The sequence below is a fragment of the Canis lupus genome, chromosome 30, assembly GCF_003254725.2.
Source record: "Canis lupus dingo isolate Sandy chromosome 30, ASM325472v2, whole genome shotgun sequence".
Lineage (NCBI taxonomy): Eukaryota > Metazoa > Chordata > Mammalia > Carnivora > Canidae > Canis > Canis lupus.
Genome location: NC_064272.1, coordinates 1,889,231 through 1,903,110, shown reverse-complemented (window position 1 = coordinate 1,903,110; position 13,880 = coordinate 1,889,231). Strand labels below are relative to the sequence as shown.

Here is a 13,880-nt window from a genome sequence, read left to right as displayed (position 1 = left end):
TTGCTTATTTCTTGAACTATTCCCCCTTTCTTCTCCTCTGCCTTCCAGTACATTGATTGAGCAGTGCCTAGCACATACTAGGAGCTCAATTAATGTTTGTTGAACTAAGCCTTTACACCAGACTTCCTTACTCATTCTTAAGAAATACTGTTTTTTTCTCAAGATATAAGAATTACAGGAGCATCACCCACCCAGACTCTTGACAAGGAGAAGTGATGGAAGTACTTCCAGTTTGCAGACGGTTCTTCTGGGAAGCAGGAGAGGCCAGGAAAGGGTTAAGATTGATCCCTGGGAGGGTTGAAGCCTGACAAGCTTGGAGGTTACTGAGGGCTGAGAGCTGTTTCTCACTCACGCAGAGACTTGAGTGGAGGAATTCATAGAATCAAAGAAATATAAGTATGAATGATCTTAGAAAGCACCCAGAAATCGACCTCAGACCCAGGAAGGATGTGTGGCTTGTATAAAACCAGACAAGTAACAAAAAAGCCGGGTCCAGGGTCCAAGGCTTGACACCTTATTCAGTGATTTTTCTCAAGACAACACTGGAGTTGGTTTAAAAAAAAAAAAAAAAAAAAGTGCATTTTTTAAATTTATTTTTTATTTTTTATTATTATTTTTTTTTTTTTAAGAGAGCATTTCCAAAACTCTGTTTGGAACAGGAGAAATGAAATACATCACTCCTTAGGGCATGGGGTATAATGTTAACTGATAAGGGTCCTATTTCACATCAGCCTTCTCTATCAAGGAAATTGATCTTTTGCATGACAAAAAGGATAGTCTGAGTTTTAAGATAGGTGAGAAGATATAAGGAGAGTATCTAATCCATTTAATTGAATTCAAGCCTCCAGACCCGAAGAAATTCCATTTCAAAATACTAAAAGAACTTGAGGCTGTTATAACAGGCTCCTGAGGGAGAGAATGATTAGCCACCTTAAAGGAAGGGTTAACCAGCTACCTGGAGTTAACAATTATTACAAGGCCAGAGGCAATTTCACACCCAAGCCTCCCTGTCCAGCAGTTTCTACTCTACCAGGTGACTCTGGCATCTAAACAGACTAGTTTAATCCTTCATACAATCAAGGTTTTGAATGATTGCAATGAAGCAACCAAAGCAACAAAATGAAATTTAATAGAGCACATGGTAGATCCTGCATTTAGTATTATCTTTCAATCTGCACAAATACAAAGCAGAGGAGATGTACAGTAAAAATAATTCATGTTCAAAAGGTCAAGGATCTTGACTGAAGGGCGCCTTGGTCAAGCGACTGAATCTTTTTTTTTTTTTTTTCAAGCGACTGAATCTTGGTATTGGCTCAGGTCATGATCTCTGGGTCATGGGATCGAGCCCCAGGTCAGGTTCCCAAAGCTCATCAGAGTCTACTTAAGATGCTCTTTCTCTATCCTTCTGTCTCCCCCTAACTCCTATGCTCACTCTCTCTCTCTCTCTCTCTCTCAAAATAAATCAATCTTTAAAAAAAAAAGGATCGTGGTTGACTCCAAGTATACGTCTTTGATACAGCTGCCAAAGTGGCTAAAGAACTCTTGGGAAGCATTAATTGTTCAGAATAAAGGAGACTTAACTCTGGGAAACAAACTAGGGGTGGTGGAAGGGGAGGTGGGCGGGGGGTGGGGGTGACTGGGTGGCTGGCACTGTGGTGGGCACTTGACGGGATGAGCACTGGGTGTTATTCTGTATGTTGACAAATTGAACACCAATAAAAAATAAATTCATTTAAAAAAAAAGAATAAAGGAGACTTGAACTACTGTACTTTGTCATTCAGAACTCATCTGCAGTATCCTGTTCAATTCAGTAGGTGTCCAGGGAAAGGTAAAGAAGATAATACAATTCTAGAAGTCATGTCATATGACAACTTGAAGGACTGACAAATATTCATTTGGAGAACAGAAGACTGTTCAGTTTTAGTGACTTAAATATGACAGAAGCCGTTATTTTACTGTGTGGCTTTATAAGACAGAACTAAGATTAACTACTAGATAAAGGCAAACTTTTATGTCATATAAGGAAAGGAATGGAAACTCATATTGGTTGAATACCCACCATGTGCCTTTTGCTGTGTTGAGTGCTTTGTATTATTTTGTTAAAATCTTTCAGAAATGGGTGGATTTTTGGGGGGTGGTAAGATTCCCGTTGCTGGCAGTCAGATGTCCAGCTCAGCACTGCTCATGTATGGCAGCAGTGACCTCTCTTCTGCGTCTCAGACTTGGGAACCATCCAGGCCCCTCTGGAGCCAGTGTCCTGCTTAAAAGCAGACTCTGGGTGGCAGAAAAGACCATTTGTGCTTTTGCAACGTGGATTTCCAGTATAGCTTCAAGGTTCCAAGTCCCCACTGGATTGCTGACTGCAAGTATTGGGCTACTGTGTCCTTATTTTCCTAAGCTCCTATTTCTTAGCCAGTCTTGAATGTTGGGTTGCTCCCACGTCTACCTAAGATGTGTCTGTGGGAAGGGCTGGGCACTAGAGCAGAACCTGGAAGTTCCATCAACTTCTGAGGTTTGCATGTCTGGAGATGGCACAGAAAGTAATACTCTGGATATAAGTTTCTTGGCCAATTGCAGCCATTTTCTTCACATATACCTATAGTCTTAGAATCACTCCAATGCTGAAACCCTTCAGCCTAAGGAATGCTTCTGGCCAGTGAACAGTATCAGCCAAGATCCTGGCAGGAACCAGAATTCAACTTGGAGGATTCCACTGAAGAGTTTAGTGAGGGGACCATCATAAAGGTGTATGATCATGGGATCAGCAGAACTTCACATGCACCAGGCACATTCCAATGTCAAGGCTGTGTACCTGCTATCTCCCCATCAGCTACACCACCACCTCCCTGCCCCCCCAAAGCTCTCCACCATCCACGTGGCTTCCTCATCTCATTCAGGTCTTGGCTATAACACTACCTTCTCAAATGAGCATTGTAGCTTCCGCTCCTCATCCCCTTCCTTCTCCCCAACCTAACTTTTTATAGCATCTAATATCATCTGATATTTCTCTATTTTAATAATTTATTATTTACCTCTACTCACCAGAATGTGGGCAGAGAGTTTTGTGTGTTTTGTTCAATCCCAGTGCCTGAAACAGTAACTACCCGGTCCAAGAAAGAGTCTCAATAAGTATATGTTGAATTGATAAATACTAATTGTACTTATTAGAGCTCACAGAGGGAATCACCCAAAAGTGGCAACTGATCCATCCTTTGCTTCAGCTGGCTGATCACACTCCTGCCCTTTTAGAGGAGGCCGGCTGTAGTGAAAGAGCTTTTATATGGCCAGGAGAGGGTGCTGTGGATCAGTTTTTCATTTTTTTTGGAGTCCTGAGACCCTTAACCCTCTCCTCCCTGAACCCCCAAAGAAAAGGTAGGACAGGGTTGTGTCTACAGTCAAAGCAAACATACAGTGCGTCTCTGCCATGAAATGCAGTTAAAACCTGTTAAAATCTGTGTCAAGAATGGTGTTGAAAGGACAGAAGATCATCAGAAAGCAAGAGTCTGAGGAATGTACAGGAGGAAGGAGATGCCAAAAGCACAAGGAGCATTTGCAAGAAGACAAGTAGAGCAGTCTCAGGTCCTGCAGGATATCGGAGGAGACAATATGGGAGAGATGGCATTTGAATTAGGATTTGAATGATAGATCGGTGCAAAATTGTGTTTTGCTGATTGTACACTACATTTTACTTGTCATTTCAATTTTAGGGTAATTTTCTTGTCAGTTGAGAATGAGTAACCATCAGTGTACATGAAAAAAAAAAACAGGTCAGCTTTTCAGGACATCTCACCCCCATAATACATAGTGAAATATAAAAATAAAAGAGCTTTAGGAAGGACAATGTGTTGTTAAAATATTTAATGAAAGCAAGTCTTATACCCACCTCATGATTCCTCAGTTGAACAGCCTTTGTGCCCACCCCAGAGGAAGTGGAGAATGTTACAAATGAAGAGATAATTTTTTTTTCCCCTCTACTGTGTTTTCAGTATGGAGCAGAGAGTGGAAGTATTGGGAAGCCTTTTCTTTTCTTTTCTTTTCTTTTCTTTTCTTTTCTTTTCTTTTCTTTTCTTTGCTTTGCTTTGCTTTGCTTTGCTTTGCTTTGCTTTGCTTTTCTTTGCTTTTCTTTGCTTTTCTTTTCGGTTTTCTTTTCTTAAAACAGGTGGAAACTGAGAATGTCAAATGAGGCCCCAGGACTCACAGACCAACCAACACAGTGAACTCTGGTCAAACATATTCTTTATTTAAAAGAGAGCCACTACAAAGGGAAAAGCAAGGGAAGAGAATGAAATGAAGAGGTCAGATGTCCAAGTCAAGGCTCCCACTTCCTTCTTGGTCCATCCTGGACTCAGGGCTATAGCCATGTCCCCCCTTTCTCCACTGGGTACAGCGTGGAGCCCCTCATGTCACTTTAGCCTAATGGGGTAGAACTTCTTCTACCTCTAGAGTGAGGAAGGGAAATAAGACCTCCCTCAGCCTCTTCAAGGTGTCCCTGGTCATTACCATGGGTAGGGCATCCACAAGAAGGTCTGGATTTATGTACTGCAGGTGGAAAAGTACATAGCCCAGCAGCCTAACGAAGATCATGACCATGAAGACAAGACACCTGAAATGTCTGCAAAGAGACATTCTTGGTTAGCCTAGGGGAGAGAGAACAGCCCAGGACCCAGCTTTGGGGGTGACACTCACACTCATAAATAACTGAATTGCTTTCTTCAGGGCAAAACTGATGGAGAATAAAGACACAAAGGATGAGGGGAGGGGATAAGGAATAACAGAAAAAGATCCATGGAGTGGTTAGAAACTGCATATGGCTTTCCTGACGTGTAAGCCCTCTGACAGAATAGATGTCTCCATAGAAAAAGTTGGAGGTGCAAAAGGAGATTTTCCAGGTAATACTTATGTGGCAGGCCTTTTGGAGGTTGCCAGAAAATGTTCAGGACTATGAGTCTATGAGTCTCATGACCAGTAGCCTTCCTTGGGTTTACTATAGGAAGCCATTCTAGAATTTGAAATAAGATTGGGACATTTCTGACATTAATGTCCAAGCAAAATCATTAGGATAGGTTTTTTCCTAAACATCAAGTGTCAAAAGAGACCAAGTTAAACAATAAAAGATGTGCGTGCATGTGTGTGTGTGCGTGTTTTCTTGTGTGCCTCAAGAAAATTTCACACTGAAATCTTGTCTAAGGCCTTCAGTCTTCAACTATATTAAAATGTCATAAATTGAAGCTCTTCGTTAAAGGGCCACATGGAGCATTTCAGAGTTAGTCTGCTTGTTTCACAGAGAGTTCAGGTGATTTTTGTTTTCTAAAATTTTACAGCCGGGCAGCCTCGGTGGCGCATCGGATTAGCGCCACCTGCAGCCTGGGGTGTGATCATGGAGACCCTAAATCGAGTCCCACCTCAGGCTCCCTGTATGGAGTCTGCTTCTCCCTCTGCCTGTGTCTCTGCCCCTCTCTCTCTCTATCTCTATGAATAAATAAAATCTTAAAAAATAAAATAAAATAAAATAAAATAAAATAAAATAAAATAAAATAAATAAAATAAATAAAATAATAAAATTTTACAGCCACCTGGGTGACTTAGTTGGTTAAGCATCTGTCTTCAGCTCAGGTCATGATCCCAGGGTCCTGGGATGGAGCCCCAAGTCCCCAAGTTAGGCTCCCTGCTCAGCAGGGAGCCTGCTTCTCCCTCTCCCTCTGCCCCCCTTCCCCTCTACCCCTCCGTGCTTTTTCTCTTTCTTTTTCTCAAATAAATAAATAAAATATTTTTAAAAAATTTACAGCCTATAGTAAAAGAACTAAAAGAATAAGTGCACCCTGAACTGTCTTTCCAACAAAGAGTATAGCAGAGATTACCAGGTTCAGGATCTGAAAAATAGAAAGGAGCAAACCAAGAACCATAAAAATGGAAATGCAAAGTAAAATGCAACCTGCAGCCTTCATCTTGAACAAATAGCTATTTTTTCCAGCCACCAAGTTCTGCTTAACTCTGATGCTGGGGAAAGAAGGAAGGAAAGGTTGGGAAAAATCTGGGGCTGCCTGATAGTTTCTTGTTGGTGGGTATATTTATCCTTATTCCTTATGTCCTTACCAAGTCACTCACTTTTATAGAGCAAATGTAACCTAGACTAGATAAAAGCCAAGATTCTACCACTTACCTGTACCAAAAGATTCTCTTCTGTTTCTTAATGATGGTCTTCTCCTATGAGAAGCAAGAAAAGCCACAGATGTGCCTGTCCATGCGGTCACAGACAGTGTAGCAGGGTGGCTAAGAGCCACTGGGGTAGCTGCCATAGGGTATGGAACAAGGCACTGATCTTCATTATGTCCTAACTCTAGGTTTATTAAAAAGGGGAGGGGAATGCAAGGAGCAGAAAGAGAAAAGCCAGGGGAGGGATGGATGAAAGAAAACTCAAACATGGGACAAGGAAAACTTACCATGTTGCTTTGGATGGTCTCTACCAGAATTGAACCAGGTTTCACTATTTGGGAAGAGTTGTTCTGGGCTTTGAATCTGGGTGAAAAAGATCAGATCCAAGAAATATATAACTCATCTGAGGAGCTGATGAAAGGTGCTTTTCTAAGCCATGCAACATCTATGATTTATATCCTGGATTCTTGATAACGCTCAGTGTTTAACATTCAAAACTTATAATGGCTCAACATACAGAGAAACTAGCAAAGTGTGGTCCATTCTTAAGGGAAAAGACAATCAATGAAGAATAACCCTGATGTTGGGCTGAAACTGCAGAAAGTCTTACAAATATATAGTCACTTGACTTATAAAACAAGGCACCACTGAAAATGCATGTTCTCTTAAATAAATGGTGCTTGGTCAATTGGCTCTACACAGAAAAATCATTATCTTGATCTCTACCTCACACAATAGAAGAAAAACAAATTCCAGATGAATGCAAATCTAAGTGTAAAAGGTAAAATAATAAAAAAAAATTAGGGTAAAGCATAGGAAAATAATTTTATGACCTAAAGTCTAAGAAAATAAAGCTGGTCTGAGAAGCTTTGTCCCCCCCCAAGATGTCCCAGGAACTGCAGTCCCATTGGGGACATCATTTTACCAAACTTACACTTCTTTTTCAAGAAGCAGCACCTCTTTTTCCTTTTCCATCTGCCTCAGAATTTCCTGGTATTTCTTCCCATGGGAAAAAAAAATTGTTAGAATGAAGAATTTCCCCATATTTCATTTCAATGTCATTGATGATTCTCCTAAAGTTATCCCTAATAGTCTAAATGGTGCATGCATGAGTGTGCACACATGAGTAGGGAAATGTTCTAATAAAAATTGAGAGATACTGGGACTAGGTGAATATACATGAAAAGAAAAAAAAAAAAAGAGTTCCTTCTTTGAATTCTGCTTGTATTCAAATCCCAGCTCTGATGCTTACAATTGTGTTCCCAGAGCACATTACCTAACTCCCCCAAACCCCAGTGTCCTTGATTATAACAATAACATCCCCATAGTTTTATTGGACAAATTAATGGAGAAAAATACTATATGTTGAGAGCTTAAAAACAATGTATGTGCCAGTGCCTGGCACAAAGTAAATCCTTAACATACGTCTGTTTTGTTGTTATTGCTGTTGTACAAAAGGCATTTTGCCCAGTGGCAGATTTTAGCCTAATGAGAAACCAAAGAACCCCTGGATTTGGAGAAATTCCACCTCTACTCTGACTTGCACCTGTAGGCAGCATACCTTTATGTAGTGGGCCTGGTCCTCACAGAGCTGATGCAAAGATTGGTAGTCACTCTCTATCTAGAAAGAAAAGAAAATTAACAAATCTCATCAGAACCAAGCCTAGGCTGCTCCTGGGGACCCTAACTGGTGCATTGGACATTTCACTGATAACCTAGCAACTTCTTACTTTAAAGTCAAACAAGCACATCACAGAGCAGTGATCTAATCATTCATGGACATGGTATAATTTTAAGCAAAACAAAAATTGTTGGCTCAGGTTGTTGTATGCCTGTCAGGGGAAACAGCAGTAGAGGTATCAGTGCACTTAGGCTTGGGATTCAATGATAGTATTTTGAATAGTAGAGATAAAAGGGTGTTTAAGAAATGGTGAAACCACTACTTCTAATATAAGTTTTCTTTCCCTTCACCTGCATGTGAATCAGAAATTCATCCACCAGATTCTTGCTCCTCCCCATCCTGTGCCCCAAGCTGTCCTGTTTCTAAGACCTTTGGTGTTCTCTGCCATTTATATCCTGGACAGACCTTCCATGAGGAGAAACTGCCTCTACCTTGAACAGCTCCTTCTCTTGCTTTGTGCAGGATTCTGTTGACTTTTGTAGTCTCACCTGGAAGACAGCCGAAAGTGAATAGCATTGTCTTGTGGAAAGCAAATGGGTAGTGATCACCCTCTCTCCAGACCAGCAAAGAAACATGATAAAAATAGCTACCCTATATTGAGGGATTGAAGACACATTGTAATAATCTGGGGTGGGTATTATCATTAGCTCTATTTGTTAGATGAGAAGACAAAGGCAAGAAGTTAAGTGCTTAACTTTGAAAGTCACACAGTGGCAGAGCTGACCTTTGTGCCCTGGTCATCTGACTGCCCAGTCTCTGGGCCTTACCATCCTCCTTCCTCTAGCCCAACTGACCAAAGCTCATGGGCCTCTTTCTCCCTCTTATATTCCATAAGGTGTACTCACACACCCTCTGAATCACAGAGCAAAAAAGAAATCTCATGCCTCCCTTTCAGAGAAAAAAAAAAAAAGGAATAATAGGGCTCTGGCATGGTAGGCTCAGCCAAATTGCCACATTCACCATGTAAATCTGCAGAAAGGTTCCCAATAGGGTATCTGTCTGTCCTCTGTTGGGCATCTAGTTCATTCATTCATTCATTCATTCATTTATTCATGCATTCATTCAGCAAATATTGAGTATCTACTATATGCCAAGCACTGTTTTTAGGCACTGGAGAAATAGGAGTGAACATAGATTAAAAACTCTTGCCCTCATTGGGCTTACCTTCTAATAGAAGAAAAAAAATAAACTAAATTTCAAAAATAAACTTTTTGGGGGAATCCCTGGGTGGCTCAGTGGTTTAGTGCCTGCCTTCGGCCCAGGGTGTGATCCTGGAATCCCGGGATTGAGTCCTGCATCAGGCTCCCTGCATGGAGCCTGCTTCTCCCTCTGCCGGTGTCTCTGCCTCTCTCTCTCTGTCTTACATGAATAAATAAAATCTTTAAAAAAACAAAACTTTTTTGGACCATAAGGCATGGGTTGGAAAATGAGATAAGATTACTGACATATCTCTGTATAATTACAGAAGTTAGTATTCTCATCCTACTTGAATATCTGTATTGTGTGTCATTCAGACCCTAAGCTTCTTGGCAGGCCCTCATGTGCTTCAGCACGTGTGTTCTAGTGACTGATGGGTGTTGAGGTCTCTGGAGCAATCCCCTCAACTTTGATGGCATTGAAGTTACCTCTGCAGTTACGTGACTGATCATGTCCTGAATGTCACATGGGCCATGAGGTAAAAGACACTGGCTCACTCTGATAAGCTCACAGACATACCTAGCTTGGGAGAGTCCTTTGAAAGCAGTTCCTCCCCAGACCTAGACTTGACACATCTCCCAGAAAATCTCAAGGTTTGCTTTTCTGCTCACCTTCAGTTCTGCCAACATCTGCTTTAGGGGTTCTTTATCAAGGCCATCATTCTTACGTCTCCTTGAAATCTGAAATACCACCCCCAAAAACATGAACTGAGTGGGTCCACACAGACATAAAAAGCTGGGCTAGACTTTGGGGTCTCAGGGCTATGGAATGATGATTAATTAACCTAGATCCCAGATAGAGTGTCTCCTTCTTGCTTATGGGAGCTGCCTAAATCCAGGGTGGCTGGTTAGACCTTTTTTGTTCCCATAGGCCATGAAAACAACTATACAAGGAGCAAGGAGGAAGAGGGGGAAGAGACAAGAGGACAGAACAGTTGGGGGAGGGAGGGAAAAGTCTTTTCTCCTATAGTCCCTTAGTTCTCTCATCAAATCTGTAATGCCAGGGAACAAGTGGGGGTGTTAATCAGAGTTTGTCCTAAGAGATTGAGTAGGCAGCAGAGGAGAGGGAGCACACACATTTAGCTGGTTGCTCCTTCTTGGGTCTTTCTGACTAGAGAGTTCAGGGGTTCATACTATTCTGTCAAGATTCCTAAGAAGTGAACCTCCTTCAAGGGTGGCCCTCTTTACCTTCTTCTGAAGCTCCACCACATTCCTGCTTAGAATCTTGTTACTTTTTTCCTGTGGAAAGGAAGAGGTAAAGGGGATAAACTGCTCTGCTTTTGTACTTTCCCCCTCCCTGGGTGTCTAAAATATGGTCTGGGGATAATGTATGGAGGGGGGGAGGGGAGTTGGGAGTACACTCTGGCCCCACACAGAGGATCTGGGAAGAGAGCCCAGGCCTAGGAAACCCCATGCCAAATGCTTCATTCTCAGAGCTTTCTCCTCTGATTTCTCCAGACATAGCAATGATCATGGATGCTAATCCCCTGAGGAGGAGAGCAGCAGCTGACTGCAAGCCAAATGCATCACATGGTCCTTTTCTAGACACCTTCTTACCAACTTTGCTGTCTCTGATTCCAGGTTCCTCAAGATTTCCTCCTTCTCAGATGTGATATGGTTCAACTCCTCCCTCTCATTGGCTCGTCCTAGTGACAGGGCAATCTCTCCTTCCAGACTGCAAAATACAGACACCTAGATGTGGATCAGTCATAAGGAAGCTGCCAGGAACCCAGTTTAGAAAGCCAAGGTCTCAGGGAGCCAGATCGACTCTCAAACACAGTGGCAAATACAACATCAGCCTAATGTGGGAATTTAATGCAAAATCGATACATAAAGCTTCTGGGGGCATCACAGTTCATGCTTCAGTATTTAACACACCAAGATTTATCAACAAAAAAAGGAAACCTTCCTCCCACCTTCTCTTTATTTTAAAGACCATTCAGTTGAGAAGCCCTTTCCTCTCCAGCTGCAAAGCCTGACCTTTGAATAGCTTCTTCTTTCTCTTGAATTTTTCTGAGAAGAGTTTGATTTGCATCATCCAGTCTTTGCAGGTCCTTTTCAAGGTCTGAGTTCAGGTAGTCAAGATTTTGTTTGGTGACTTCTAATTTCGGTATTTCCATCATCGCTTGTCTATAGGAAAATCATCTTTCTTACTAAACTCGGGACAGGAAAACAGAGGAGCCCTAAGATTTCCCCTGGTAATCTCATTCATCCTCCCATCTTCTGCTATTACTCTAAGTAGCCTTATGTTGTAATTTTCCATGAGAAATTGATTTCTACAGTGTTTTGCATAGAATAAATTCCTGGAGTCAAGTCACATTTTAATTTTAAATATTATAAGTGGAACCCATTAAAACACGTTTTACAAAGCAGAAGAATATTTTTCATATGAATAATTATGCTCCAACTTACTTATTTTTTAAAATTTTATATGGAACATGCAGAATCCAAGTTATACCTTTAAAGCATTTAAAGATTTGTGAGGGTGAAGGGATTTCTTCAATTCCCTTTTGTTACAGTCCTGAGGAATTTATGCTGCATATTTTCTATCCCAGTCAAGTAGGCACACAGGCTAGGTAGGGGGCAGGGGTGGAAGTGGATCTTTTCTCCAAATAAGATTGACTTGCTTTTTGAGGCATTAGCGGTTTCTGAAAAAACTCCACCATTATTAATATGAAGAGGTCCAAAGACCTGAAACTACAGTCTTTTCTCCCCTTGAAGGCTGCTGGGCCTGAGGAGATAATGTTCTACATAATGGAGGTTCTCTTCCTTGCTGGATTGGGGCACATCCTTCCCATAGCAGCTCCTCTACTGAACTTTTTTATCATCCTCATTACTTACGCATCATCCAGTGGGTCTGGTCCAACTATGTCCATTGTAGGTCTCCTAAAATGTCAACACACATTTATTATGGAAACGTAGCCCCTAATGTCTAACCTAGTAACATTGCCCCACATTGACCAGGCAAGACAGAGCCAAGAAGAAACACATGCCTCCTGAACCCTCCTGCTTTTTAGGACCAATTGCAATGTTTTACTAAATTCCAGTAACCCAGATTGTGTTTTAACTTAAGATTGTGTGTGTGAGTGAATCCCACTGGAGTTCAGAGATCTTTTTGTTTTCACATTTTGGCTACCTTTCCCTTTCCTGGCCTGCATATTTCTGGTCACAGGTAAAGTGCTAGGGGTGCTCAAACTGATGTCTATTAGCAAATGCACTCAGTTTACTTCTTACCCAGATCTCCAGGGAAACTTAGGGAAAAACATAGTGAAGAGCCAGAGGGTGCCATAAAGCTGCCAGCCTGATTTCTAGGTCTATTGCCATCCAAGTTCTAAGAAGCCCTGGATGTTAGAGGCTGAGTTGATTTCGAAATAGCAGCAAAAAACAACAGGGTGGGCAGCAGGATACATCTACCAGCAGGGACTCTTAGAGATGGTGTCTCCTAACAACACTGCCCCAATACTAAATAAAGTTCAGGATGGAAACCAACCCAAGAAAAGTAGAGTTCCAAACGACCCTCTCCTTTCATGTTCCATTTTCTATTCTCTTTCCTCTGAAGCTTTTTGGCTTTAATTCTCTCTTTAATTCCTTCTCTCACCTTCTTCCCTTTTCATTACTCCCCTGCATTTTTCTCTTTTTCCTACTCTTTTTACACACAAGGTATGCCAGCCTTTGATGATGCCCTCTGAACTCACCCTTCTCTTCCCAACTGAGATTTCTTCAGTTCCCACTGAGATTTCCAACTGATTGTCAGAACTTTCAGAAAAGGTATCTCCTTGCTGATTGAATTCTCCACATATCACCAAACCTGTCCTCTCCAGTGGGGTGGGGCAGCATGTCATAGTGGGTAGAGGTGAGGTGGTGGCAACAATTCCACGTCACCCCTGTAGGCAGCATGGGAGCAGAGTTCAGAACTTCAGGGTAGTTTAAACCTCTTCCTACACAGCAATGACATCTATACAACTCATTTTTTTTTTAAGATTTTATTTATTTACTCATTAGAGACACAGAGAGAGAGAGAGAGAGAGGCAGAGACACAGGCAGAAGCTTCCTGAGGAGAGCTTGATGTGGGACTTGATCCCTGAACCCCAGGATCATGCCCTGAGATGAAGGCAGAGCCCAACCACTGAGCCATCCAGACATCCCTATACAACACATTTCTTGACACAACATAAATCCCTTCTGAAATGGCAGTCAGCTCTGTGGAACCCATTTCTTTATTTACCCAAAGACTGAGGCCTAGTGGCAGTTGAGATCACTCTGGTTTCTCTTCCTTCTTTGACTACTTGTGATATGTGTGCAGGCTGCTGCACCCAAATCCAAATTATGCATTTCTCTTGAAGGCATCCAAGAGCCATGAAGTAGGAATGTCTAAGAGCAGGCTAGGAGGAATCGAGGATGTCTTATCTATGAGCCAAACAAGCCCTCACTTTCACCAAGTTGGATTCTTGGAGCTATAAAACAAGCTCCTTTATTTTACTTGAACCAGCATTGTCAAGACACTGGGAAGGAAAGGTCTGATGTTTTAAAGATGGAGCATATAGAAGTGCAACAGGAAGAAGGAAAGAGGAGTGGTAGGTCCAGAAACCTGATTCTACTGCCTTCTCCTTCAAAAGTCCTCCTATTCTGAGGCCTTAAGTTACTGGAGCACTAGATGGGACTTCATATGCCAGTGGCCCTCTGCTAAGCATTCTAGATTCTCTGAGAAGATGAGGCAGTATACAGACCTGGAGAGATACCAGTGAAGGTGTGTACTTGGAGCTCAGATCTGTCCATTGCTGTCCATTATATTCAATGCACTCTCCCAAGGGGTATATGTAGCCTTTCCCAGCAGAATTGTCCTAATCTC

At 41.8% G+C, this 13,880-nt stretch overlaps 1 protein-coding gene across 4 annotated transcripts in view; it reads right to left on the bottom strand.

Annotated features, from left to right (window-relative positions):
* The window catches only part of LOC112676195 (transmembrane and coiled-coil domain-containing protein 5B-like), a 33,441-nt gene extending 20,569 nt beyond the window's left edge, over positions 1-12,872 (bottom strand). Inside the window, exons 1-12 of one of the 4 annotated variants that reach the window (XM_025473341.3) lie at positions 12,727-12,872; positions 11,873-11,917; positions 11,012-11,161; positions 10,589-10,706; positions 10,220-10,270; positions 9,644-9,712; positions 8,267-8,323; positions 7,716-7,775; positions 7,089-7,153; positions 6,442-6,517; positions 6,162-6,205; positions 4,221-4,613 (exon numbers count right to left, since the gene is read on the bottom strand). In XM_025473341.3, coding sequence (XP_025329126.3) covers positions 4,415-4,613; positions 6,162-6,205; positions 6,442-6,517; positions 7,089-7,153; positions 7,716-7,775; positions 8,267-8,323; positions 9,644-9,712; positions 10,220-10,270; positions 10,589-10,706; positions 11,012-11,161; positions 11,873-11,907 — 924 coding nt within the window. In that variant the 5' untranslated portion in view covers positions 11,908-11,917; positions 12,727-12,872 and the 3' untranslated portion in view covers positions 4,221-4,414. Of the gene's footprint in view, positions 1-4,220; positions 4,614-6,161; positions 6,206-6,441; positions 6,518-7,088; positions 7,154-7,715; positions 7,776-8,266; positions 8,324-9,643; positions 9,713-10,219; positions 10,271-10,588; positions 10,707-11,011; positions 11,185-11,872; positions 11,918-12,726 lie in introns of those variants that run through there. The other 3 variants (XM_025473343.3, XM_025473342.3, XM_025473344.3) reach the window with 3 other exon arrangements.
* Positions 12,873-13,880: the final 1,008 nt, after the last annotated feature.